The following is a 26132-nucleotide window of genomic DNA, read 5'->3' on the forward strand; positions in this document are numbered from 1 at the left end:
ACAATGGATCACCCACAGCGTTGACGAATTAGCACCCTTGAAAAACCACCAGATCAAGCACGATAGCAAAAAAGCCCCCTGATTCAACGATGACCTTAAGAAATCCAAGAAGTTATGTTGTAACCTCGAGAAAACCTGGAAAAAAACCCCAACCGCAGACAACCTGACCACCTTCAAGGACGCAACCCGCAAACACCACCAATTAATCCGATCAACCAAGAAATCTGCATTCAAGGATCGACTCGACAACAACGCCCACAACAGCAAAGAACTATTCTACATCGTCAAAGAATTTACCAACCCCATCGCCAGCACCAACGACATCACTCCCTCCCAAGACCTCTGCGACTCTTTATCCTCCTTCTTCCACAACAAAATCGCCGACATACATAACCGCTTTGAAAACCAGACCGAACAACAGACCACTCCACCCACCTCCGAACCAAAACAGCACTCTCACAACCTTAACGCCTGGAACCCAATCACTACTGAAGACACCATCCGCCTGATGAACTCCATACACTCAGGTTCACCAACCGACCCATGTCCCCACCACATTTTCAACAAAGCAGACTCCATCATCGCTCCCCATCTCCGTGATGTCATCAACTGCTCCCTCAACTCCGCAACCTTCCCGGAAAGCTGGAAACATGCCGAACTCAGCGCCCTCCTGAAGAAACCCACAGCAGACCCCTCGGAACTCAAGAACTACCGCCCCATCTCACTCCTCCCTTTCCCGGCCAAAGTCATTGAGAAAGCCGTCAATAGTCAGCTCGCCGCCTTCCTCGAATCCAACAAATCGCTTGACCCGTCACAATCCGGCTTCCGAGCCAAACATAGCACCGAAACCACCCTCATCGCAGCTACAGACGACATCCGAACACTACTGGACAACGGAGAAACAGTTGCCCTCATCTTACTTGACCTCTCCGCAGCCTTCGACACAGTCTGTCATAGCACCCTTCTACAACGCCTTAGCAACGTCGGAATACAAGGAAAAGCCCTGGACTGGATCACCTCGTTCCTCGCCGGAAGAACTCAGAGAGTCCGCCTCCCCCCATTCAAATCAGAGGCCACCGAAGTCATCTGTGGCGTACCACAAGGATCATCGCTTAGTCCCACCCTCTTCAACGTTTACATGAGTCCCCTCGCATCCATCGTGCGACAACACAACCTCAAAATCATCTCCTACGCAGACGACACCCAACTGATCCTCTCTCTCACCAAAGACCCAAACACCGCCAAAACTAATCTACACGAAGGAATGAAAGAAGTAGCCGTTTGGATGAAGAACAGCCGCTTAAAACTAAACTCGGACAAAACAGAAGTCCTCATCCTAGGATCATCCCCATCTGCCTGGGACGACTCATGGTGGCCACCGGCCCTGGGTACAGCACCCACACCTACAGATCACGCACGTAACCTGGGTTTCATCCTAGACTCCTCTCTCTCGATGACCAGACAAGTCAACGCCGTCTCATCTTCATGCTTCAACATCCTATGCATGCTCAAAAAAATATTCCGTTGGATCCCCACCGAAACAAGAAAGACAGTCACCCACGCACTGGTCACTAGTCGACTGGATTATGGAAATACCCTTAACGCTGGAACCACAGCCAAACTACAGAAAATTCCAACGCATCCAAAACGCCTCAGCCAGATTCATACTGGACATCCCCCGTCACACTCACATCTCCGGTCACCTGAAAGACCTCCACTGGCTCCCCGTAAACAAGAGAATCACATTCTGCCTCCTCACCCACGCAAACAAAGCCCTCTACGACTTAGGACCAGAATGCCTCAACACATGACTATCCTTCTACACACCCACCCGCCAACTACGATCATCCAATCAAGCCCTCGCCGCAATTCCGCGCATCCATAGATCCACGATGGGCGGAAGATCCTTCTCCTACTTAGCGGCCAAGTCTTGGAACTCTCTCCCCTCTAACCTCCGTCTTCCACAGAACCACCTCTCCTTCAGAAAACAGCTAAAAACCTGGCTTTTCGATAAGTAATGCACCAATCATTCCCTCAAGCGCCTTGAGACCCTCTGGGTGAGTAGTGCGCTATACAAATTATTGAACTTGAACTTGTTGTTGCAGTATTGCCTCCAACTCACTGAAGTGGGAGCGAAGGTCTAGGTGTTCAACCGCGGGCGGTGCTTTTAGACTTCCTAGCAGGCCTCCTGGCACCCCACTGCAGCAGCTGCTTTGGGACTCCCATCTGCTTGTACCTGCCATCCAGAGCAGGGGTCCGGCGTGCCAGTGTTCTGCTGTTCACCCCAGACTCTTCATCACTACTATTGACTGTTGAAGTTCTCAGAAAATTGGGGTGTGAAATGACATGCTTCTGTTTTTGGGAGCACCATTAAGATAATTATAAAAGATATTGGTATCAAAAAATGTGATTTGCATCTGTAATGAGCTGTTGTGTGTGGGAAAAAATATTTGGTATTTATTGAACAAATACAAGTCAAGATATTGGGTTGGAAATGAGTCTGCCAAAAAATATATCCGTGTGTCTCTCAATGTTTTTTTTTTAAGTTTGATTTATTGAGGAAAAAGATAAAAAAATAAAATTAAAAAAAGAGGGAATAAGGGAAGGGGGGGAAGAGGAGAAGAGTTACAATAAATGGATGAAATAAAACAATATAATAAAAATACACATTTCATAAAAAGTAAGCATTACAAGCATGAAGAAATATGAACACATCGTAAGAGTACTAATACAGTAGAGAATACACAGGATAATGAGACATAATAATCATAATAAGCAAAGAATAAGGTAAAAACAAGAATAAGAAAATCACTGAGGTTTGCGAACTTCTACTGTATCAGGGTCAGGAGAGGAATGAACTGGGGCAGAGGAAGAGAGGTAAGTTGCTAAGGGGGGCCAAATCAAATCACGTTTGATAGTTAGGGAGGTGGGGGATACATAATTGGTGTCTAAACGATGATTAAAACAGCTTGCATTCCACCAAGACTGATATGAAATATTAGTAGCCTGTTTCCAGTTTGAAGTAATAATATGAAAGGCAACAGCAATGAAAAGGTCAAGTAAAGGGTAATGTTTGGGAGAATGAGGAAGATCTGATGAGAGGGAACCAAGAAATACTAGAGATGGTGAAAAGGGGACCTGAAAATGAAAAATCTTCTGTATTTGCCGCCAAACCAACTGCCAAAACTGATAAGTAGGGGGGCATTCAAACAGCATGTGTTTAAGATCGGCAGAAAGGCAGGGACAGAACCAACATGTAGAGGGAGTGTTTGGTGAAAAGCTGAACATAGCAAGCGGTGTAAATAAAGTTCTGTGGTAAATGAAAAACAAAGTTTGGGTGGTGTTAGCAGCTCTAGAGGTCTTATGAAGTTTAGTCCAAAGTTTATCCCAAAGAAGTGCTGTTCAGGGGGAAGGAAAGCCCTCTGGGGTGTGGTCACGAGTCACAACCTACAAACAACCCTGCTGTGGTCACGAGCCGTGGTCACAGGTCACCGACGCACACTTCACTGAGGAACAAGGAGCAATGATATGAGGTGACAAAGATCACATTTAAAGTGGCATTTTATTTGTTAAGTCTTAAGTACATCAGAAAAACGCATTTATTAATTGATCAGCCTGAGCAATGAAATGTTTGAAAGTCTGACTTTAATCTGTCAGGGTTAATAACAAAACGCAAGTTCACATTCAGAATACATTCAAAGAAACCATAGCGCCTACAAAGGTGCTTTTCTGAAGAGTATTACCCATGCAAGTTTTAACATTCCAAAGAGATCCAAGGTGCGAAAAGGACTGAGATCTTTTAAAAGGCACAATAGAAATTAGTTAGGGAAAGCAGAACACTCTATAAAGTCTAGTGCCTTGAAGCACCTTAACCATGAAGACTATCCCAGCAGGGCCTAGTAGTTTAAGGGAACCTAAAAATGCAAAGAATTGGGTGTGAATGGAAAATACAGAGTAAGGACAGAGATATAAAAAGACAACAGTATTATCTGGCTTAGGAAGTCTACCACCTGAGAGAGAGGATTTGAAGTCCCAAGTCAGACAATCGGCTAGCCGGAGAGCTTGCATGCAAAGGTCGCATCAGCAGAGCTCTGGCTTCAGATTTGACGGGCTGAATCTAATATACCTGAAAAATGCAGAACTAACACTGTTCTGACGCCTTTTCTGACGCAGGTGGCTTTGACCGCATTGTCCTAGGACAGTGGGAGTGGTCAGGTGTCCCAATGGTTGGTTGGCCCTGCTTGACCCCAGAACATAGACAAAGACTTCTTGTCCTGTACATTTCTAAAAATATATGTGCGAGCGGAACTTACGTGTTTCAGTGGAAAGTCCCTGAAATGTGTCAATCTGCCTCTGCACCAGCTGAGTCTTGTGTACGTGTGAGAGTGGGGTGTCTTGAAATGGCGCTTGTGAAAGGCTACTGTACTTTTCCAAAGTTGCTCAAGTTACCTCGCTGTGTCCTGCACACTAGAAAGGCACGTTTTAAAAATGATTTAGGCCCAGTGGATTTTGCTAACATAAGGTGTGACCTTTGGCCTTTTGCTCGGGCCCATAAACCTGAAATTCAGGGAATCTGTGGGATCCCATTTGCTGATTATACATAGCAAAAATTGTGGGATTTCAAGCATATTTTCAGATTTACTCTAGCAGGGCCAGGTAGGGCCTTCAAGCTACCAGGGTTGATAAAAAGGCCCTCTATCATCTCCCTCCTCTTGTTCATTCAATGAACATTCTTTTAACTTATTATCTCTGCGACCCTCCATCCAGTTGCTGTATCCAGGGTATGTCATTAACATAACACTTAAAGCTACCTTGTTGTCGATCTATTTCATTGGCTTTGTCTTCATTTGGCCTAATGAGTATTTTCGCATACTCTGCATCTTGCTCATTAAGCAGGCGTTCATATTGGGCTTCTGTTGGACTCTTACTCAGACAGTCTACCTGGGAGAAGTGGAGGAGCTATTTGTATTCCATAGTGGGTGCTAGGTGCTGCTAACTCGCTCATCTTCATTCGTATTCCAGTCCCATCCCAATGAACACGATCTTTGTCCTCATACTCAGCTACCTGTAAATACCTATGCTAGTGTAGTTTGTCCCCACTATCTTGGTGCTAACTTTCTTTTCCTACAATGGCACTCATCTGCGGGATGCAACACAAAAAGAAACAGCAAAAAATAAAAACTTTTTAGAACTGCCACAAAGGTATCCAGTCAAAGTTCAACAAATCTGTGGCTCTCTACTATGGCATCTCCTCCAGCAATCCATTTCTTTTCTATCTTGTTCAAGTTGTTGATGGCATTGGTCAGTTGAGCCATGTTCTTCGTTGTTAGTAATGTACAGCTCACTCCTTATCCAAAGGCATACCCTCCTCTTGGTATTTCGAAGCCAGAGTCCTTCAGCCTTAGTCTGGAGCATCACAATGATGGTAAAGGGAAAAGAACTGGACTCTGCTCAACCAGCAAACCTCCTTTGGTGGGACTTTGAACACTGTCCACCCTTAGAACTGAGCACACTGCTCTTGTCCGTGGAGCCAGATAACAGAGCCAGAGATGGGCATCGATGTTGGAGATATTTGCTGGTGGAACCATCATGGAGACTTGGTGCAATGTTCTCTTGAGCTCAGGCTGCTTCTTCGTTAGGGCTGTTGGAGATAGAGCCATTCTCTGCAGGCCCAGAAAAAGTCGATTCGGTCAGAGATGCCATATTTATTGTCTGAAAAATGCAGAACTAACACTGTTCTGACGCCTTTTCTGACGCAGGTGGCTTTGACCGCATTGTCCTAGGACAGTGGGAGTGGTCAGGTGTCCCAATGGTTGGTTGGCCCTGCTTGACCCCAGAACATAGACAAAGACTTCTTGTCCTGTACATTTCTAAAAATATATGTGCGAGCGGAACTTACGTGTTTCAGTGGAAAGTCCCTGAAATGTGTCAATCTGCCTCTGCACCAGCTGAGTCTTGTGTACGTGTGAGAGTGGGGTGTCTTGAAATGGCGCTTGTGAAAGGCTACTGTACTTTTCCAAAGTTGCTCAAGTTACCTCGCTGTGTCCTGCACACTAGAAAGGCACGTTTTAAAAATGATTTAGGCCCAGTGGATTTTGCTAACATAAGGTGTGACCTTTGGCCTTTTGCTCGGGCCCATAAACCTGAAATTCAGGGAATCTGTGGGATCCCATTTGCTGATTATACATAGCAAAAATTGTGGGATTTCAAGCATATTTTCAGATTTACTCTAGCAGGGCCAGGTAGGGCCTTCAAGCTACCAGGGTTGATAAAAAGGCCCTCTATCAGTACAGGCCAATCCTGAGAAAAATCTAACTCCCACGCAAGTTCAACGCGAGATTTCAATCTATTAGTGATGAGACGGAAAGAATTATATAGAGCGGATGCAGAAGCAGAAGTTTCCAGCAAAAGGGATGTGGATCTGCGATCTATAGGAACCTCATTGGTGGGTAGGAGAGAGTGAAGATAGGAATTCAAGACTGGAGAAAGGGAATTGTATTGCGAACGGGCAGAAGCAGGTAAAGAGAAAAGAGATTGAAGATCCTTGAAAGGGAGAGGTGTACCCTGAGAAAGTAGTTGAGAAATCCAACAAATTCCTCGAATACCAAGTTTTCCAAAAATGTTACGGTATGTCTCTCAATGTTAACCCTGAAAAAGCTTTGTATGGGCGAAACGTATGTTGTCTATGGTCTGAAAAAAGTCTATTTGCGCCCAGTAAAATCATATGTTTAAAGAGCGACCAGGTTTTCATGTGTGATAATATCTAATGACGTATGGTATCCAAGATTAACAATGTATGTTAGTAACTGTCTCTTCCTTTACAAAATAAAGGTTTTAAAAAAACCCCAAAAAAAACAATGTATGTTAAACACGGTATCTAGTGACAGCACCCCAGGAATTATAGATTGCGGATGGAGATATGGTTTTAAAGTTTATATGCTCAAAATAGAGCACACAAATGTTTGTGGTAGATATAAAAGTTTCTTGGTTATAAAATCGAATTAAAAAAATAGATTTTACATTTTGTTTTGGAGATTTCAGTTTACATCTTCCCTAGGGATAGTAAAAAAAACAAACCAATTGATTAATATTACAAGTCAGTTTGATTGCTGGCTTTCTTGGGTATGAGAGCACTGGACCGCCTTTAGATTAGAACAATCTGAGGTTTCGGTTTGTACCTCAGCCTCTCTGCTTGTTTGTCAGAACCCCAAGTACTGCTCGGTGAGCCGGACCACCTCTCACTGCCCAGCTCGTGGGGGTGGAGGGGGTGGGGGGGGGGAGGGGGGGATGGGGGGGAAGGGTAAACAGGTGGAGAGGGTGGGTGGGGAGGGCATTGTATTTTGGGTGATGCATCCAATGCTGATGTTCTTGTGTCGATAGCCTTGACTGGGGTGCTGCTGCACATGCTAATTATATAAAATGTTTAACAAAAGTGATGTTGCTGAGAGTTGCCTGGTGCTGGTGTGTCCTAGATCCATGGTTTCGGTGACTGCTTGGGCTGGTCTCATCCTGTAATGATAAAAGCATAAACTCCTCTTTTTACAGCATATTGATTCCTTTAGGGTGTCTTTTGGTCTGTTTTCTCAGTGTGTTTAGGGCCGTATTAGTGACTCTCCTCTCTCCATCTCCAGGTGTGACCGGGACATCAAGGTGTCTTATTCTGTGTACAACAGACTCTCCCTGCTCTTGAAGTCCTTACTGGCCATCACCAGGGTCACGCCGGCTTATCGCCTCTCCAGAAAACAAGGTCACGAGTACGTCATCCTGTACAGGTGAGCTTCGTATGGCACAGCACATGGAATCTCGGAAGACAGTATCTAGAGAGAATGCTGGACCTTTAAAACCACTATTTAAGACGAAACCAGCCAGTCTGTCCTGCTTTGATTGAACATCTGCCATTGCTTGAAGGAAAGTTTTGGGGGCCCATCTCCTTAAACCTTCCGCCTCCCCATCAATACTTAACAGCCACCACATCTTCGGCTGGGGTGAGGGACATACACATGCCCGGTCCTGAGGCCCCTCTTGTCTGCTTAGGCTAGCTTTTGATCCAGGACACGCCACTATGACCCTATTCGATCTCTCAGGTGTGTTTGATGCACTCTCCTGTGTGCCTGCCAGCATGCCTTTGGTGTTGGAGCTAAAGCTTTGGACTGGCCGTCATCTCTTCATATCCTACATACCGAAGCAATTACATCACAAATGTCTTCTAAATTCACATGATGTGCATATCTCTTGTCACCTGGTTGTTATGGTCGGGAGGTGCTGTTTGCTTTGTGAAAAACAAACATTTTAGGTTTGCTGTTCGCTAATACATAAGAAAGAAATGTGGTACTACTAACAGTATGTGAGTGTACTTACATCTATGTGTTTGTAAGATTAGGTGGGCACCTTGTGATCCTTAACAGGGTACCCATCAGTCACCACTCGGAACCGCCCTTCATCATTTGGGATTCCTGTATAGCCATTTGTTAGGAACCGGCACAGTGGAGGAGATGATAAACCTCTGATGTTACTGATGCCGTCCTTGATGGTCTGAGTCTCACAGGCTATTTTGAAGCTGGAAACAAAAGTGAGAGTGACTGAATGTGCAGTGCATGTAGTGAGAGTGAAACGTGAAACTAAAATTGGGTGAGAGGGCAAACAAATTACTTTATTCCGTGTTTTGCTCGCTCCTCCAATGTTTAAAAAGCAGTGGGGTAAATTAAACAAATATTCACCCAGATGTATTGGTCAACATGTTTCTGCAATTAGTGGACCACAGAGTCCGTTGCATTCATCAGGACCTATCTTAAACTTAAGCTACTGCAATAGTGAGAAATAATAAAAAGTGACTACAAGTATTAATCTGCGACCTTAGTGGAGATCACCTGGATCCTTTAGGTGTCATCTGATTCCGCAGTTGTTGTATGTCACTGGTGAAAAAAACAAACATAACAGAAAGTAGTAACCACATTAATTTGCGTGCAGTTAGAATGTGATGAGTACATATATAACTATATAGCCTATTCTATTTCAAAGGAGTCTTTTGAAGTTTTTCAGTTTATCTATCACATAAAGACATCTAATGATCTTTTATGGCAGGTTGCTTTATCTTACCATTGTAGACAAAGTGGAAGGCTGCGCCTCGCCTGGCAACGGCTCGGGATTCGAGGGAAGCACCGCTCTAAAAGGGGAAAGGAAGCAAAGAACAGGGGATGTCACTGCTCCTTTAAATCGTCCAATACTGGGGCAAAAGGCAACACCAAGGCTTTGTCAAAGTATTTAAGAAATGAAGTAAAGAACAGCTGACCGCTGCGTCTGTCAGCCCTGTGCAGCATGACACTGTTAGTTCTGTTGGTTATTACTCTGCGTAGTGGATTTGTTAAACACTACACACATAGCGTGCCACCGCGTCCTGCACGACTGGTTTACAGTCGGCGAGTAAAACCCTCAGTATGAGAGTCAATCGATAAGGCACGGTTGAAGCGCAACGATCTAACAAAGCTGCACGGAGTCAGCAGTCAAAAGTTAAGTGTTTCCGTTCAATCGTGGTGCTCACCTGTCCGTCGGTACCTCGCCGCCTTCCTCTGAGCCGATGGGGAGGTAGCGAGGCACCGCGGGCTCACTGGTTAAAAGCGCTGCAGCGATTGGTCCGGTGACGATCACATGGTGTTCACGGACCAATCGGCAGTACCCGCGCCGCGATTCGCTGATAGTGAATCACATGGTCCGACACCATGTGATTCACTATCAGCGAATCGCGGCGCGGGTACTGCCTCATCTAAAACCAAGAGAGGAGCTGCACGCCGATTGGTCCGTGAACACCATGTGATCGTCACCGGACCAATCGCTGCAGCGCTTTTAACCAGTGAGCCCGCGGTGCCTCGCTACCTCCCCATCGGCTCAGAGGAAGGCGGCGAGGTACCGACGGACAGGTGAGCACCACGATTGAACGGAAACACTTAACTTTTGACTGCTGACTCCGTACAGCTTTGTTAGATCGTTGCGCTTCAACCGTGCCTTATCGATTGACTCTCATACTGAGGGTTTTACTCGCCGACTGTAAACCAGTCGTGCAGGACGCGGTGGCACGCTATGTGTGTAGTGTTTAACAAATCCACTACGCAGAGTAATAACCAACAGAACTAACAGTGTCATGCTGCACAGGGCTGACAGACGCAGCGGTCAGCTGTTCTTTACTTCATTTCTTAAATACTTTGACAAAGCCTTGGTGTTGCCTTTTGCCCCAGTATTGGACGATTTAAAGGAGCAGTGACATCCCCTGTTCTTTGCTTCCTTTCCCCTTTTAGAGCGGTGCTTCCCTCGAATCCTGAGCCGTTGCCAGGCGAGGCGCAGCCTTCCACTTTGTCTACAATGGTAAGATAAAGTAACCTGCCATAAAAGATCATTAGATGTCTTTATGTGATAGATAAACTGAAAAACTTCAAAAGACTCCTTTGAAATAGAATAGGCTATATAGTTATATATGTACTCATCACATTCTAACTGGACGCAAATTAATGTGGTTACTACTTTCTGTTATGTTTGTTTTTTTCACCAGTGACATACAACAACTGCGGAATCAGATGACACCTAAAGGATCCAGGTGATCTCCACTAAGGTCGCAGATTAATACTTGTAGTCACTTTTTATTATTTCTCACTATTGCAGTAGCTTAAGTTTAAGATAGGTCCTGATGAATGCAACGGACTCTGTGGTCCACTAATTGCAGAAACATGTTGACCAATACATCTGGGTGAATATTTGTTTAATTTACCCCACTGCTTTTTAAACATTGGAGGAGCGAGCAAAACACGGAATAAAGTAATTTTTTTGCCCTCTCACCCAATTTTAGTTTCACGTTTCACTCTCACTACATGCAATGCACATTCAGTCACTCTCACTTTTGTTTCCAGCTTCAAAATAGCCTGTGAGACTCAGACCATCAAGGACGGCATCAGTAACATCAGAGGTTTAACATCTCCTCCACTGTGCCGGTTCCTAACAAATGGCTATACAGGAATCCCAAATGATGAAGGGCGGTTCCGAGTGGTGACTGATGGGTACCCTGTTAAGGATCACAAGGTGCCCACCTAATCTTACAAACACATAGATGTAAGTACACTCACATACTGTTAGTAGTACCACATTTCTTTCTTTTTTAGACCCGGTGACATTATTTGTATTTTTAGTCTGAAAGGGAACATGTCACTGCTAGGTCTTTAAATTCCCTGTAGGCCCCCCCCCCCCCCCCACCCTATTTTGTCGAGTTCGCTAATACATTACAAAAAATTGTTTGTTTAGTGTGTTCTACTTTTTTTTGTTTATTTCCCTGTTACCACACCTGATCTTTTAAGTGAGTGCCTCTCCTGTGGTGCAGTTTGTCAGAAAATGTTAACCATGACTCGTTTGTCATCTACTTTCCAGACTTTTGCACTATTAATGAAAGTGGCTTATCTCAAAATCTAGTGTTCAGGAGGCTGAGCAGTAGCTCTAACCAGGTAGAGGATATAGGACGGTAGAAAGCAAACTGTAGTGCATCAATCTCTTGTAAAACATCAAGCTAACCAATCATGGACTCCTTCACCCTCAGAATGTGACCCTTATATCCCCTGCTTTCTTTATTTTTTCTTTTTTTTTATATATATTTTTTTATCAATATAGACAAAAAATAAAAACGTATTGGGTGTCATACATTCCATAATAATAATAAGGTGAACAGTTACAAATGCAGGATATATGAAGAGCGACAAAAGAAGTTGCTGAGATACAGATGCTAATGATCATTCAACAGGATACGAATCAATACAATTTACTACACGACCTACGCGCTACGGCCCTCAGAACTCATTCACCCATAGAATCAGGATATACAAGTGAGTATAGCCCCAGATACTAAAATATGATCAAAATAGATGAAGGATATTTAGATAAGAGAACATAAGCAGGATCAACCACAGATAACTTTACTTAAACTAAACCAAAAAAATAAAAACAACGCTAAACGCGCAAATCCCCTCCCACCACCCTGCACCCCTGCATGTAGCTTACGCTCGTCCCCAACTAGCAGTGTGCCTGTCGCCCCATCTAATCTACAATAACTGAAAGTAGTAAATGGAGGAGGACCTTCGTTCAGGCCCCCGGCCCCCCCCGCCAGAACTGAACCTCCCCATTGCATACGGATTCACTTAGCTAAATATTTAACATCATCAAATCAAGGGGAATCATTGTTTGCCTGCCTCACCTCCCGCTATTAATAATATAAAGTGAGTCCCGCACAGCCACCAAGTCCACCAAAGTCATCAAACTGTCAACCATTCTCAATTTTGGCCCGTCCGATAAGGCATATGAATACTTCCCAGCCGCGCTGCCGTCACTTCAGGAGAGTCAAAGAACCAAATAATTTTCATCAAGGTGCACCCAGAGGCAAGCCGGGAAGGACAGATCATTGTTAATCCCATTGTCTGTGGGTTCCCTCTTCACCGGCGAGAACCCCTGGCTTGTTTACGAATCCAGTGAATATAATCCGGGAAGGAGGTCAGAGCCGCACGGTCAAACCGCGATTGAGTCCCAGCATGAGTCGTCCGGAGAATAGCACAGATCAATTCTTCCACAGTCCGAGCCGAAGTTCGGCACACCGACCCATCCGGGACTCCCAGTATTCGGACATTAACTGACCTGCTGTCCAGAAGCTCCCGCACCTCCTGTTTCATGGGGTTTACGCCATCCATTAGTTTGGCCGTTGTGGGTGCCATGGCTCTCGTTTTCTCATTCAATCAAACGAAATCTGTTCTCATTAGCCCCAGCTCATTCGTAACGGCAACCAGTTTATTATCTTGGGCTTGCACTCTCCGGCCCAGGAAAGAATGAATTCCACCGATAGCGGCCATGACGGCTCCAAGCGTCGGTTCAACCCTGGCCAGCCCTGTCTCTTCTTCCTCGATAGCAACAATCTTCGCCTCCTCCGGAGACCCCTCAGACAGGATATATCATCCCAATTTGTCCGTATGGTCTTTCCCGGTCCCTCTGGAGAAGTAGGCCTGAGTTGAACATAGGTCGGTATTGGGCGCCATTTCGTTCACCTCGTTCGCAGTCTGTACCCCACATCTGTAGGTGAAGTCCCCGCTCTGATGCAAATTATCGGCCCGCTTATGATCCCATCGATTTGCGGGGACCCTCCAGGGTTGCCTCCAGGTTACGCCTGCATCCATCGGGCCGAGCTACTGTTAACGCCCTGATCGTTCACACTCCGGGTTCCGCCTAGAGCCGCTGCTTTATTATATTGCTCCGCTTTTGCTGCTGTTCAGATTTGAGGTCCACCGTTGAAATCGGGCAGTCTTAAACTTCCATACCGGCTGACCGTTCCCTCCCGGACCCTCAGGGCCGATGTTGTTCAACTAGTAGCCGGCTGCTCCACTACTCGAGGCCCCGGCTCCAAAGCTGGTGTAGGCCGCAATCTTAATGGCAACGTTTCTCCGTCATCCAAGCTGGTGGAGCACTCGGGATCACATGGTTAAGTGTCATTTCGACTCATCTATGCGGTGGCCGGGCGTAGGCGCAGGATAATTGATAGGATCTTGTGGCAGGAGAAGGAGGTCGGCGGAGCCGGGAGCCTAGGCGGCCATCTTCCCCTGCTTTCTTTTTAGACGAAGATGACCTGGCCCTTTTTTCCTCCTGTGCACCTCTGGAGGCTGAGTGTTGATGCAATCCAATTCCTGCTTCAGAGGAGAAGTCCATGAGGCTTTTTCCAAGAGCCTTCACTCCATAAGTGGTTAATCTTCTCTTTTCAGTTAATCCCCCCTATTCCGACTGTGCTTTTCAACCTAAAGCAAAGTGAGGATGATACTTATCACCTCAGAGTAGCCACAGCCGCAGTGATTCACGACCCTTCTGTGTTTATTGAAATAAGCACATAGGAGACTGTTGTGCAGAACGGATCTCATATCCAAGTTGGGTGCCAGATTCTCCACCTTAACCTTCATCAATTGAACTTAGCAGCTCAGCTTCCGAAGTCTTGCAGTGTGGCCTATGCATGCCAGCAGAAGACCTTCGACCCTTCCAGGAGATGCTGCTTAGTAGACTCTGCTGAGGATAATGACGCTGACCATGGTTAGACTCCCCAAAATAGACTACAGTCGAGCCAAGATTAAACTTTCCAAGGGTAACGCCCTTCACCTCCGGAGTTTTCTTGTGCCCCCTTCAGTTTAGTTTTACGTGTATTATGCGGACCACTCTGAAGATGGTAAGTGTCCACATGTGCTAGCACGCCTGCACCCAAGCGTGTGTACAGCTGCACCTTCATTGTAACGCAGGATGGCCATCTCCCCACAACACTTCCCACATTGGCCACAAGACACTTGTGCATTTCTGCTTAGCCATAAACTAGTATTTACTACTAGAGCGTTTCGTCAAACTCTTTTTTTCTTCAATTCTCAAAGGAGCAAAAAGCACAGTAAAAGCACAACTCCAGTCTCCAATCATGGCAACAAAACACTCCTCAAATAGGCTGCTTGACGCCATCCATCCAGGCATTCCCACAGAGAAGCATGCTGCCTTCCTAAAACTGCTCATCTGATAGAGACTATTCTAGCCGCAGATTGCTGTACGTAAGATACCCCCAGGCATGAGCCTGGATCCGGAAATCTTTTCTACCACAGCATCCCTGCGTGCCGGGGGGACAGCACCACTTGACTCCGCCCTGACGTTGTCCGCGCTGGTGACGTCAGCGAGGATACATAAGTCCCACCCCGGCGTGCCTATGTCCGTTTTCTTCGGAGAACTTTCCGCGCCACAACGCGGAGCCATCACAAACAGAACTGTGAGAATGCTGGAACAGTCTGCGAAAAAACCCAGCTATACAGAAGGGAAAGAAATAAACGGTGAGAAACAGCACCATCCAGAATAGTGCCAGGTACTAAGGAACCAAGTCACGGAATGAAAGAAGAAAGCGCAGCTACTGCAAGCAAGTCTGTAACCAACATAACAGCCTCTTTAAAGGCAGAAGGCATGTGAAAAAGGGACAGCAGACACTTTTCTCTTTCCCACATCTTCCCACCAGACTGCCCTCTTTTGCCCCGTGCCACCACACTTTCTTGCTTTTCACCCCACTTCTCCTTTATCTCTCCCTCCTTTCACTTGCCACTCACCCCATCAGCCCCCAGTGCCCACTGCGTCCCTCCTCCTGGTTGAATGTGAGATTTCAAAGTTTTCACTATGGACATATTCCTATAAGTGGATCTTTGTGTTAAAGTGACCGCTTCAGATGTGTTCTGTACCAGTCGCTGAGGTGCTAAGTGAAGACGGCGTTACCGGCAGAGTTTTATTAACCAATTGTTTTAATCCTCTCTTCCCTTAGGGTGTACTTCGGAGAGGTGCAGCTGAATGGTCTTGGAGAAGGTATGACTCGAGGGGTGCTATCAGAGCTGAGGTCACTGTCGCCTGAATTGTGCTGTGTGTGAGTGGTAGACATTGTTGAGTGTACAGTGTGTAGAGGCTGCCTCCTCACCAGTGCCAAGGTAGGCTGTTTTGTGATGTGCTCTTTGGAGGACAGAGGCTCTCGTCATTGACTTCTGCTGATGGTGATGGTTGTTCCTGCAGTTTAACTCCCAAGGTAACAAATGAGACCTCTAGAATGTTAGTGTTGTGTAGAGTTATCTATTTGTGAACACTTCATCACAAAACAATTTAAACCTGGACTCCGCCTTTACCCCACAGGTTAGAAGAGGCTCATCTCCCTTGGAGAGTTGTCCATTGGATTTAAAGATCTCTTCCTGACTGGCGGAATCTCTGGGCCTACATTGGAGCCGCCACACCAGTGGCTCCATGTTAGACTCAGTGAAGTGACAGGGGAGACATGTATGACCCCACTCTGCTTTTCTATTTTGATTACACAAACTCCCCAAAACTTTGTTTATGTAGAGCAAGCACTCAGTACCCCTGATGCATTAGGAGGTTTCTTACTGCCCCATTGAGTGATTTCCCTGCCTAGGACCACCAGTGAGGCATGGGAAATCTAGTGACATCTGACCTGCCCTAAATAGGATTGGTTGATGGCCTTCCTAAATGAACTGCCCATTGGCCAAAGAGCGCCTGGGACACATCTTTGCACTGGAAGTGCCCTTCCTCTAAAAAGGTGGTAGGGCGTTGAGCGTACAGGCTATCTCCCATTTAGTTTTATTTTGCAGATGCACCAAGTCTGTGAAACACTAAATTATCCCATTGCCCATTAGCTGTTTCCTAGTATTACCACCTTGCTGCCAACCTCTCTGGCAGTAGCCTAAACGCATCCAAATAGCTATATTGCTTTTAGGAAGGGAGGCAAGGAGGAGGTTCATGCCACCCTTGGCGCATGCATGTGTGTGTGTATGGTACTGGGTTAATAGCCTCTCAAGCAATTTCTGCACGTGGCACAGTGTGGCAGGGTACCCACACATACGGTATTAGGGACTAGCCTATGGAAAGTATCTGGCCTAAAAGTAAACCAGAAAACATTCCAACATATACTAGAGCTGGCTGAAGACATTCTTGCACCTTTTCATCAACTCTTGTATTCAGTGCAGAAGAATTTGGTAGTCCTTTAGTTGGGTCGCAGTGCAGCAGCCTCTCTTTATTGGGTTAGATGTGGGTGTATTTGCTTCCTGGTTTCTGCAGTTCACTAGGTCTTCATTGGCTGGTTTATTATTTAACCTGCAGTATGGCTGTGCACCTTTCCCAGGAGCAGTGTTGTTAGTTTCCTGCCTTTCTCATTGGGAAGCCTTTTGAAAAGCTCAGTTGGTCTGGGAGTGGTAAGCGTTGAAGTGGGAGTCCATGTCTCTGCTGAAACGCCGAAGTATTGGCCCACTAAGGCATAGGTCTGGTTGGCATCATAAAGGTTCACCTTGTGTTAAGTTAATGAGGCGTGATATTGTAGGTGACACACTAAGCATTCCTTCTTGTATTCCCTCAGGTTTTCAGACCGTCCGGGCTGGCACGGTAGGGACACCTATTGGTACCATCACGCTCTCCTGCGCCTACAGAACCAACCTGGCCTTCATGTCAGGCAGGTGAGTGTCAGACACCTGAGTGAGGACACTGCTCAAATCCAGGACTACTAGGACACCTTTCCCAAACCGCAACACCATTTGAATTACACTGTGCCTGCATGTTGCAACAACTTTCCTTCATGGGGTTGTCAACGATTCATAATTTTTTTTTTTTTAGATTTGACGCGTAAACCACAAGTCCTCTATTTAACATTCTGTGTAGGTTGGCCAAGTGGGTTCGGTTGGGTTGATCTAAAAGTGGTGTTTCCCATTTCATGTACCAGGGGAGTATTTGCCCTCTGCTACAGGAAACATTGCTGACTGGAATCACACAAATCGTAGCCTTTCAGTAGGACTGTACTATGCATGCACAGGTCTTTTTTGTGGTTTGATGAAAAGCAATTCAGTCGTTTTTGAAATATGTGCATCATAAAAATTCACAGGTGTCTTTCCAAGGGCTAATGTTTTATATATTTTGGAAGTTCGCTCCCACATTAATGAATCTAGGTAGAATAGTGAACTTTTAAAGACTTGAATCTGATTGGGTGAAGCAGCTATTTTATGTTCGCTTTTTTTGGTGTGCATATGCAGATCTGAACTTTCTAAATGACTGGTCTTGGCTGAAATATTTTGTTGTGGGTATCATTGCGCACTGAAGGGGATATGTCTACATTTAAGCATGGGAAGGGGTGGGAGTCAAAAAGGCCGGGGATGTGCTCTGTTTTTCTCCAGCTATGTTTGTACCATACAAGTACCACTACATATGTGCTTGAAATACATACATGCTTAGATAAACCTAGACATGCAACCTCCAGTCACTGGGAGGCTACATATGAGCGACTCTGTCCTTATAAGAAGTGTTGTGTGGCGCCATCAGAGGATCGAGACAAAGTTTCTGTGGATGTACAATGCCATTATATTTGCAGGTCTGGCCCTGCAGAAGTGAAAGCGCAAAGGAGTGTGCATACACCGTTCCTAAGAAGGGCATGGGGTGTAACCTTTCCAAAACAGGCAACCAAATTCCTGAATTACAGAATCCATGACCATCCAAGACCCCTGCACCATTGAGTGTTACTGTCAACTCGTTTGATGACGAGAGGAATACTCCTGAAAATGCTTCTTCCCTGCTCCACATCGCGACACACTGGAGGCAGACGCCATTTAGAGGGTCCCTGTAAAGAAGGCTTGGATGCTGGAGAGGTGCTCTTCAAGCTGGGGCAGGGTTGATTTATCAATAATTTATGACATGCCCCGTTCAGTCCTGATCACTAGCACACCTCACAGCACACCTCAACAAACTACTCCAGCTTGCCATATTGCTGATCACAGCTCTCATCAGTGAGGGCAACATATGCGGACATGGTTTTTGAGCCTACCTCTTATTATATCGTCATCTCCAGGCCCTGTGGAGTATCTCTTTTTTTTGTCCTCATATATGCCACCAGATGTTATATGCTCTAGATGGGTCTCTCTGTCGCCTTCTGTACTGACATTCCTGAAGCCGCCCCGGGGTCAATATATGGCTAACAGAGATCTCCCAGAGGTGGGTTGTTTCCTTATCCAACTCCCCTGCCTTTTGATGGAGTAACTCAGACCAGGGGAGGACAGGACCGACACAAACCTCTGGCATAATCATCGGACCGTTTACTTAGTCGACCAGGCCTCCAGTTTTGACCATACATTCTCAGAGCTTTCAGCTAGACCAGCCATGTCCATCTTGCAAACTTCCATAATACTTCTTAAGCAGTCTGCGAATCTAGAAGGGGCCACTGACTTCCACTCTTTACATATCTCCCTCCTGGCTATAACTACCACGTAGAAAATAAACTGTGAGGAAAAGTTGTTGATGTTATACTCACAGGGTAAACCAAAAAAAACTAGCCTGGGAGAACAGGAAATAGTTGTTGATAAGACCTCACCCAGAAAGCCAACTATCGCCCTCCAGTACTCCTGAATCTCGGGGCATTCTAAGAATATATGCATGTCATCTGCTGCTGTTAGTTTACAATGAGGGCAGTTATAGTTCTCCTGCGTTATCTTATGCAATTTAGCCGGGGTCCAATACACCAGATAAACCGTAAACAAATGGTTCCGCCTTAAATTAGCTGGTTTAATTAATCTCTGGGACAAAGAGAAAGAATCTGTCCAAATCTTACTGAACTCTTTGGGGTATTCAACTATGGTATTACCCCAGAGGCTTATCAGTTCGAAATCTAGATTACCTTTTGCCTCTGTAAGCAATTTATACCAAAATGATACTTCTCGATTCCAGCCCCCCCTACGAATTGCATCAAGAATTCCAGTATCGTTTTCCCGCTGTAATGCCTGGCTTGACAACCATGCAGATAGTTGATAGAATTTAAATCTTGTCAGTGACCCATTTGTAAGTAACATCAGGGAGTTCCAATCCATAAGGCCTGAGTCCACCCATAAGTCCCCCCATTTCTGTACTCCAGCTGTTCTCAAGGGCAGAGAAAGCTGGTCCTGAAGACATACAGGTGTGCCCGGGGAATCCCAAATTGGAGTATATGTGTGGTAGTAAGGAATTCCCAAGGCCTTCCGGATGAACCCCCAATTCCTAAGTGCAGTCTGCAAAATCTTAAGACGGACTTTCTTAAAGAATTTCTGGTCGCCAAACTTAAACAAAAAGAACTCTTGGCCATTTGGTAAATCATGTAATAAAGCCTGAAATAAACGGCCCTGTGAAGATGAATCTAGTATGTTGGCGAGTAGCCTCAAGTTTTTAAAGTGGAAGGCATGGCAGTAGAGTAATATGTCTGGTAAAGCCAGACCCCCAATTTTTAGACCCCTCCTTAATTTTTTCAGGCTATCCTGAGAGATTTGCAGGCCCAGATAAAAAAGCCAATCTTGCCCTGAAGGTTCACGATTTCTTTCAACGGAAAAGATAGAGGGATGGAATTGTATAAAAAGGTCAGCTTAGGGAGTATAGACATTTTAATGAGATTAACTCGTCCATATATATTTAATGGTAGACTGCCCCATCTTGTTAATGTTTTAATGATGACTTTTACAACAGTCTGCCAACTGATTTTCGGGATATTCTTTAGTTCTTGAGTTAAATAAATTCCTAGATATCGCATTTTTTGTTTTACCCCCTGTATAGGAATATTGTTTTTCCTCCCCATTATCTCTGTCTTCTACCTGTTGATCTGGTAACCTGACAACCTTCCAAATTCCTCAGCTAGGGCAAATAGCCTGGGTATAGCTTCTATATGATTAGAGGTGTATTAGAGAAGGTCATCGGCATATAAGGAAGTTTTTAGCTCCATGTTTGCCATTCTAAAGGGTTGAATTACATTATCTTCACTAATACCACAGACAAAAGGCTCCATATAAATGACAAACAAAAGGGGAGACAGGGGGCAACCCTGTCGGGTTCCTCGGGATATATTAAACCAGTCAGATAGAGCCCCGTTAACCAATACTTTTGCTAATGGGTTTTGATACAATGATTTAATACCCTCTATAAAAGCTGGAGGGAACCCAAACGCAACCATAGTGGCCCAGAGATATTTCCAATTAACCTGATCGAAAGCCTTGGCTGCGTCTATCGCGACCAAGGCTAACGGAAGGCATTTATCTTCAGCGTAATCTATGGCTCCTATCACTTGAAAGGTTAATTTGTTCAGTTGTCTCCCCGGGATAAAACCCCTTTGATCAGAGTGAATTATGGATTTTATTATCTTAGCAAGTCTGGTAGCTAAAATCCCGGAATATAATTTCATATCTGAGTTCAGAAGGGAAATTGGCCTGTAAGATTCTATTTTCTTAAGGTCTTTATTGGGTTTTGCGATAAGCGTTATTGTAGCTTCAGCCCATGTAGGGGGGATACTGTGACCTTGGGATAGTAAACAGTTAAAAAGTGTAGTAAGGACCGGCACCAGTTGTTCTGTATAGTCTAAGTAGACCTTAACCGGAAGCCCGTCTGAACCTGCGACTTTACCCCGCTTCATTTTCTTTAATTGATTTAATACTTCGCCCTCCATGATCTCCCTTTCTAAATACCTCCTATCTGGGTCAGAAATTTAAGGGTAAATTTCTCTGGGTCAGCCAGGTCTCGATCTCTTCAAGCTTTGGGTTTTTGTCCTCCGTATATAGGCTTTGCATAAACCTCCTGGCTTCTTCTGTAATACCTCCATCTTCCACAATTGAGACCCCTGTCTCTCTCTGAATTAAGACTTTAATGTTGTTCCTATTTCTTTCCTCTCTAGATCTCCATGCTAGGAGGGCCCCGCATTTTTCTCCATATTCAAAGTTCTTTAATTTACTGGTCTCCCATTTTTCTTTTATAATTTTCTCATCACTGATTTTAAGTTGAAGTTGTAGATCTGAAAGCTCCTTCTCTAATGCCGGGATCCTATCGGGGTTTGAAGAGATGGCTCTTTGTAGCTCAAAGTCTTTTCTAGTTATGGCCTCTAGATCTTCCCGCCTTTTATTTTTTATAGCCTTTCTTTTATATGCCTTTAGAGAGCTCAGGACCCCTCTCAAGAAGGCCTTATAAGTTTCCCAGACAACCTGAGGGGTAGAGGAGCCTGTATTAATTGAAAAGAATTCGTTGGTCTTTTATCTTACTTCTCTTTTGACCTGATCACTAAGTAGCAATGTCCTCTCCAAAGTCCATCTGGTATTTAAGGGACTCGAACTTAATAGGAGAACCAGTTCCAAAACTGCGTGGTCTGATATCCCAACGGGTGTAAATGAAAGGGAACTGATGTCTGAGAGAAGGTGTTTATCGACTAAAAAGTGGTCTATCCTTGAATAGTGTTTATACTTTTTACTGTAAAATGTAAACCCCCTGGTAGGACCGTATTTAGTCCTCCATACGTCTAACAAATTGAAGTCTTTCATCATACAGACTAAAGTAGAAAGGGCCCGATGTAGGTAATTCTAATTTACCACTTCTAAAATACCGAATCATACCGATTCGGTATTTAAGAAGTGGTAAATTAGAAGGGGAGAAATGTAGGTATTTCAGATTCGGTAAATACCGAATAGTTAAGATTCGGTAAAGCCCATTGATTCCTATGGGCATTGCAGCCTATAGGAATCAATGGTCATTACCGAATCGGTATTTACCGATTCGATAAATACCGATTTTTGCAAGGGTGCAGGGGGTGTCACTTTGACACCCTCTTGCACCCCAATTTGGGACTTGTGTGCCATGTGGCACACAGACATGCCCTAAGGGCATGTCTGTGTGTCACATTGCACAGGTGTGCATGCACGGATGTGCATGCACACCTGTATTCGGTATTTTACCACCCAATTGGATTGGGTGGTAAAATAACGATTCTTAAAGCCCTGTGGCACTCTGACATGTGCCAGCTACATCTGCATTTACAGAATCGGTATTTTACTGAGTCTGTATTTACCGATTCGGTAATTTTACCGAGTCGGTAAATACAGAATCGGTAAAATACCGATTCTGTAAATGCATGCCCTACATCTGGAAACTGTAATACCGGTCGGAAACGGACAAATTCGGCCGTTTCCGACCGGTATTAGGGCACCTACATTGGGCCCAAAGTGATTTAGTGGGAGCGTGATACTTAGCTTTGGAGGTTCTGTCTAGAATCTGATCAAAAACCAGGTTAAAATCACCCCCCAAGATCACTGGGCCCGTAGTCACTAGTAAAGCTGCCGCTAACTTAAGTAGCAGACCAGGGTTATCATCGTTGGGGCCATAATACACTGCATACGTATAAGGGATGTTATAAATGGATATGGCTGCCACCAACCATCTTCCTGTTTGATCTGTTTCGTATTTTTTCAGACATATCCCTCGATTTGCCCGAATTATTATTGTGACCCCCTAGTTGTTCCCATCTGCCTAGAGCATACAATTTCCTGCACCCACCTCAATTTCCCAAAAAGTGCTCTACAAGCATCTGCCTCTAGATGAGTTTCCTGAAGCATTATAAGATGCGCTTCTGAATTTCTTAAAAACTCACAAACCCGGGACTGCTTCCTTTTTTCCCCCAACCCATTCACGTTCCATGAGAGGGTTTTAAGATTATGTAACTTGCTCATGACCCGGCTCTTATTTCCCGCCCGTCTAGAACCTTGTATAAATGAACTTTTTCCATATATGAGGATTTTTTATCTTTCCCCCCCCCTATGCCCTCCACCCAGTGCTCCAACCCCCCTCCCCCCAGAGGAACCCCCCAAACATACCAGACGATGACACCGCCTTTGGAACCCCAGAAGAGATGCCTCTGGCTGAATTCAAGCTTTAACTAATCTTTAACAGCGAATAATTTGCAGTAGCTTACTGTCCCCGCCCCCTTCCCCCCCCCCTTTGATTGCACCCTTTATTTCTATAAACAATACAGTATGTCGCACTATGCTTTGAATCAACTTCTGTGTTATGCGCTCACCTTATTTCCCCCTTTTTTTTTTGTTTATATCTTATTTCTTTTTTAGCACCCGGCTCGAATGTAGACAGCTCTGCCTTCTCTTTCTTCACTTAATTTTCTTGATTTTCTCTCATCCGAGCTAAAAGATTATCTACCTCTTCGGGCTGTGAAAAACTGTATGTCTTGTTTTTCCACATAATATTCAATAGAGCGGGGAACCTCATCTGCACATGAGCTCCTAGCGATCTCAACTCTGGCATTTTGGTGCCTAACTCCCATTGCCGCTGTGCTGTTCTGGCTCCTAAATCTGATCTGATAAGATAGGGGTTTACCCGATAATGGAGGTCTGACTTTGATAGACACCTTCCCAAAATCAGCTCTTTAACACTGAAAGTCTGGAAGTTTACCAATATCTTCCTGGGTGCTTTCCTGTCTGCATGCATCTTGAAAGGGTCTCTGTGTACTCTTTGGATTTCCGCCTCCAGGTCTATATCGGGGCGGTCTTCTAAGACCCCCTCCCTAAGAAGCCGGCAGACAAATCCCTTGATGTCCTCCAGTTCCTCACCCTCTGGTATCTTTAAAATTCTCAGGTTATTTCTTCGGGCCTGAGTTTCCAATCTCTCCACATCAGTAGCCAGAGATCTATTTTGTGCTCTCAAAATATCAATGTCTTTTGAGTTTCCTCGTATAGATTTACTTAAGGCTACAACTTCTGTTTCCAGCTTCCCAGTACGGCAGATATCATCTAGCTTAGACTCCCGTAGGTCAAACCAGTCGTGTATCGCCTTTTGATTGCCTTCTGAGATCTCAAATTTAGACATCAAGTCCCCCCTTAAAGACTGAAAAAGATGTCCCAGCCTGTCGCCATCCAACGCACTCAATTCTTCCGATCTCAGTCTTGATCTAGGATTAACAGACTCTGTATTCTTGTCTTTGTGGTTGCCCTGGATTGCGTTTCCTTCTTGAGTGGCTGTTAGAATATTTGAGGGAAGCTCAGCTGTTACTAAGGGTATCTTGGGTCTAGTATCTTGTAGACCTGACACTTTATTGTTGGCCTGAATACTATGAGGAGGGAGGGAAGGAAGAGGAGGAAGGGAAGTGGAGGAGGGGGGAGAGGGTGAAGAAGGGTATGTTGGAGCTTATTTGCTGTGCGTGCTTTGATTGCACCTGCTGTGGCTCCAAATCCTGTCTATGATTCAGGACCCCTGTTGCCCCATCCTCTTCACCTCTTACCAGTACATTTGGCTGATCTAACTGTCCAGCATCCTCAGAATTAAATAGACTCTCGAGGGGGCCGAAGCGATTTTTTAAGGGAAACACAATATCACTACTCTCTGTCTGTGTATCTGGACATGTTGACTGCTCCATGATTTTGAAAAAAGTTTTGAGGGGGGGGAGTATTCTTCACCACCTGCTGGGCTGTGTTAGACCCTTTAAGCTTTTTTACAGAAGTCGCCCTTTTGTTTTTCCCTTTGCAGGGGGTTAATGGCATGGGCCGCTCCCTCTCTTCAAAATCTAGAGCCCCTCCTGCCTTCAATTCCTGCTGAGATCTCAACTGATATCGGTTTTTCCTTGGTGGGGGAGTGATTCTAGCTTTAAACGATCCTGTTTTCAAGCTTGAACCACCTGAAGCAGTTACCACAGAAGGTTTAAAGAGCTCGGTTTGCCTCTGCTTTTGCCTTTGTACTGTGATAGGCTTTATTGTATTCTCCACAGTTTTTGAAACCTCCCCCTCGCAAATGATCTTAACTTGAGCCTCTATCGATACTGACTCCATAAAACCCTGCTTCAATGCAAACTCCAGGGGCTGTTTTAATGTTAACCCCCCCCCCCTCTGCTCCACACCTTACCGCGAGGGTTGGCTCATCCTGCTCTTCGGGCGAGGCGTGTAATGTTCCCTCACAAACTGGCCCTCTAAACCGGAGCTGTGTGAGCACGAAACGGGACTTGATCCAAAGGCTCCGCTGACGTTCTCCCGGGCTCCCCTGTGCATACGCATCCTCACGCGTCATGCGGGTCTCACGATGCGCGGGTCCTAGCGCCGCCGCCACCGTCGCCGTTCAAGACACCAGTGATCTCGCAAAAAAAGAAGGGAGCAGTCTTAATCTATACGAGGGAGCTACCAAAACACCAAGCGTTCGAGGCATGTGGGCTGCTGAATTCATATCTGTGCATAGATCGCCGCCTAGTGTTGGGTCCGGATGATTGCACATTGTTGTCCTGGAAGAGTCTTCGAAGTATGACGAGATAGGTGGCTCCTCCCCTGGACTACAGTGCGCATGGGCATCGCCTCCATCCCCAGATTGTTTTTTTCCGCCATTGGGTTCGGATGTGTTTCGGTTCCCTCTGTCGGAATCGATAGTTGTTTAACTTTCCTAACTTGAGACCAAAAGGTCTTTAGGATTTGCGTCGGTATTGTCCATCGTTCGGTTTGTTTATTCAACGGCTCCGAACACTTGCTGCCCTTCCGCGTGCTGTCGGCGCGGACGGGCCTACACGACGCTCCAGACTACTCAACATGGAACGAACTCCGTTTAAGAGGTGCCCGGTGTGCACCTCAAAGTATTCACACCTCGACGTGCACCCAGTGTGCAACAAATGTTTGTCGCCGGACCACGATGAGGCCAGGTGTATGGCCTGCTCCAAGTTCCGGTGCAAGAAGACTCTCAAGCTTCGTCGGGCCGCTAGACTCCAGGCCCAGTTATCAGCGCCCCCGCCGGACAACATCTTTGAGGAAGACGTTGATGACGACACC

At 45.4% G+C, this 26132-nt stretch overlaps 1 protein-coding gene across 9 annotated transcripts in view; it reads left to right on the forward strand.

Annotated features, from left to right (window-relative positions):
* The window catches only part of ATG13 (autophagy related 13), a 391361-nt gene that overhangs the window by 131931 nt on the left and 233298 nt on the right, over positions 1-26132 (forward strand). For all 9 annotated transcript variants that reach the window (XM_086959657.1, XM_086959658.1, XM_086959659.1 and 6 more), the window contains exons 6-8: positions 7632-7772; positions 15335-15375; positions 16925-17021. In XM_086959657.1, coding sequence (XP_086815783.1) covers positions 7632-7772; positions 15335-15375; positions 16925-17021 — 279 coding nt within the window. The remainder of the gene's footprint in view (positions 1-7631; positions 7773-15334; positions 15376-16924; positions 17022-26132) is intronic.

The sequence above is a fragment of the Lissotriton vulgaris genome, chromosome 2_2, assembly GCF_964263255.1.
Source record: "Lissotriton vulgaris chromosome 2_2, aLisVul1.2, whole genome shotgun sequence".
In the NCBI taxonomy this organism is placed as follows: Eukaryota; Metazoa; Chordata; class Amphibia; order Caudata; family Salamandridae; genus Lissotriton; species Lissotriton vulgaris.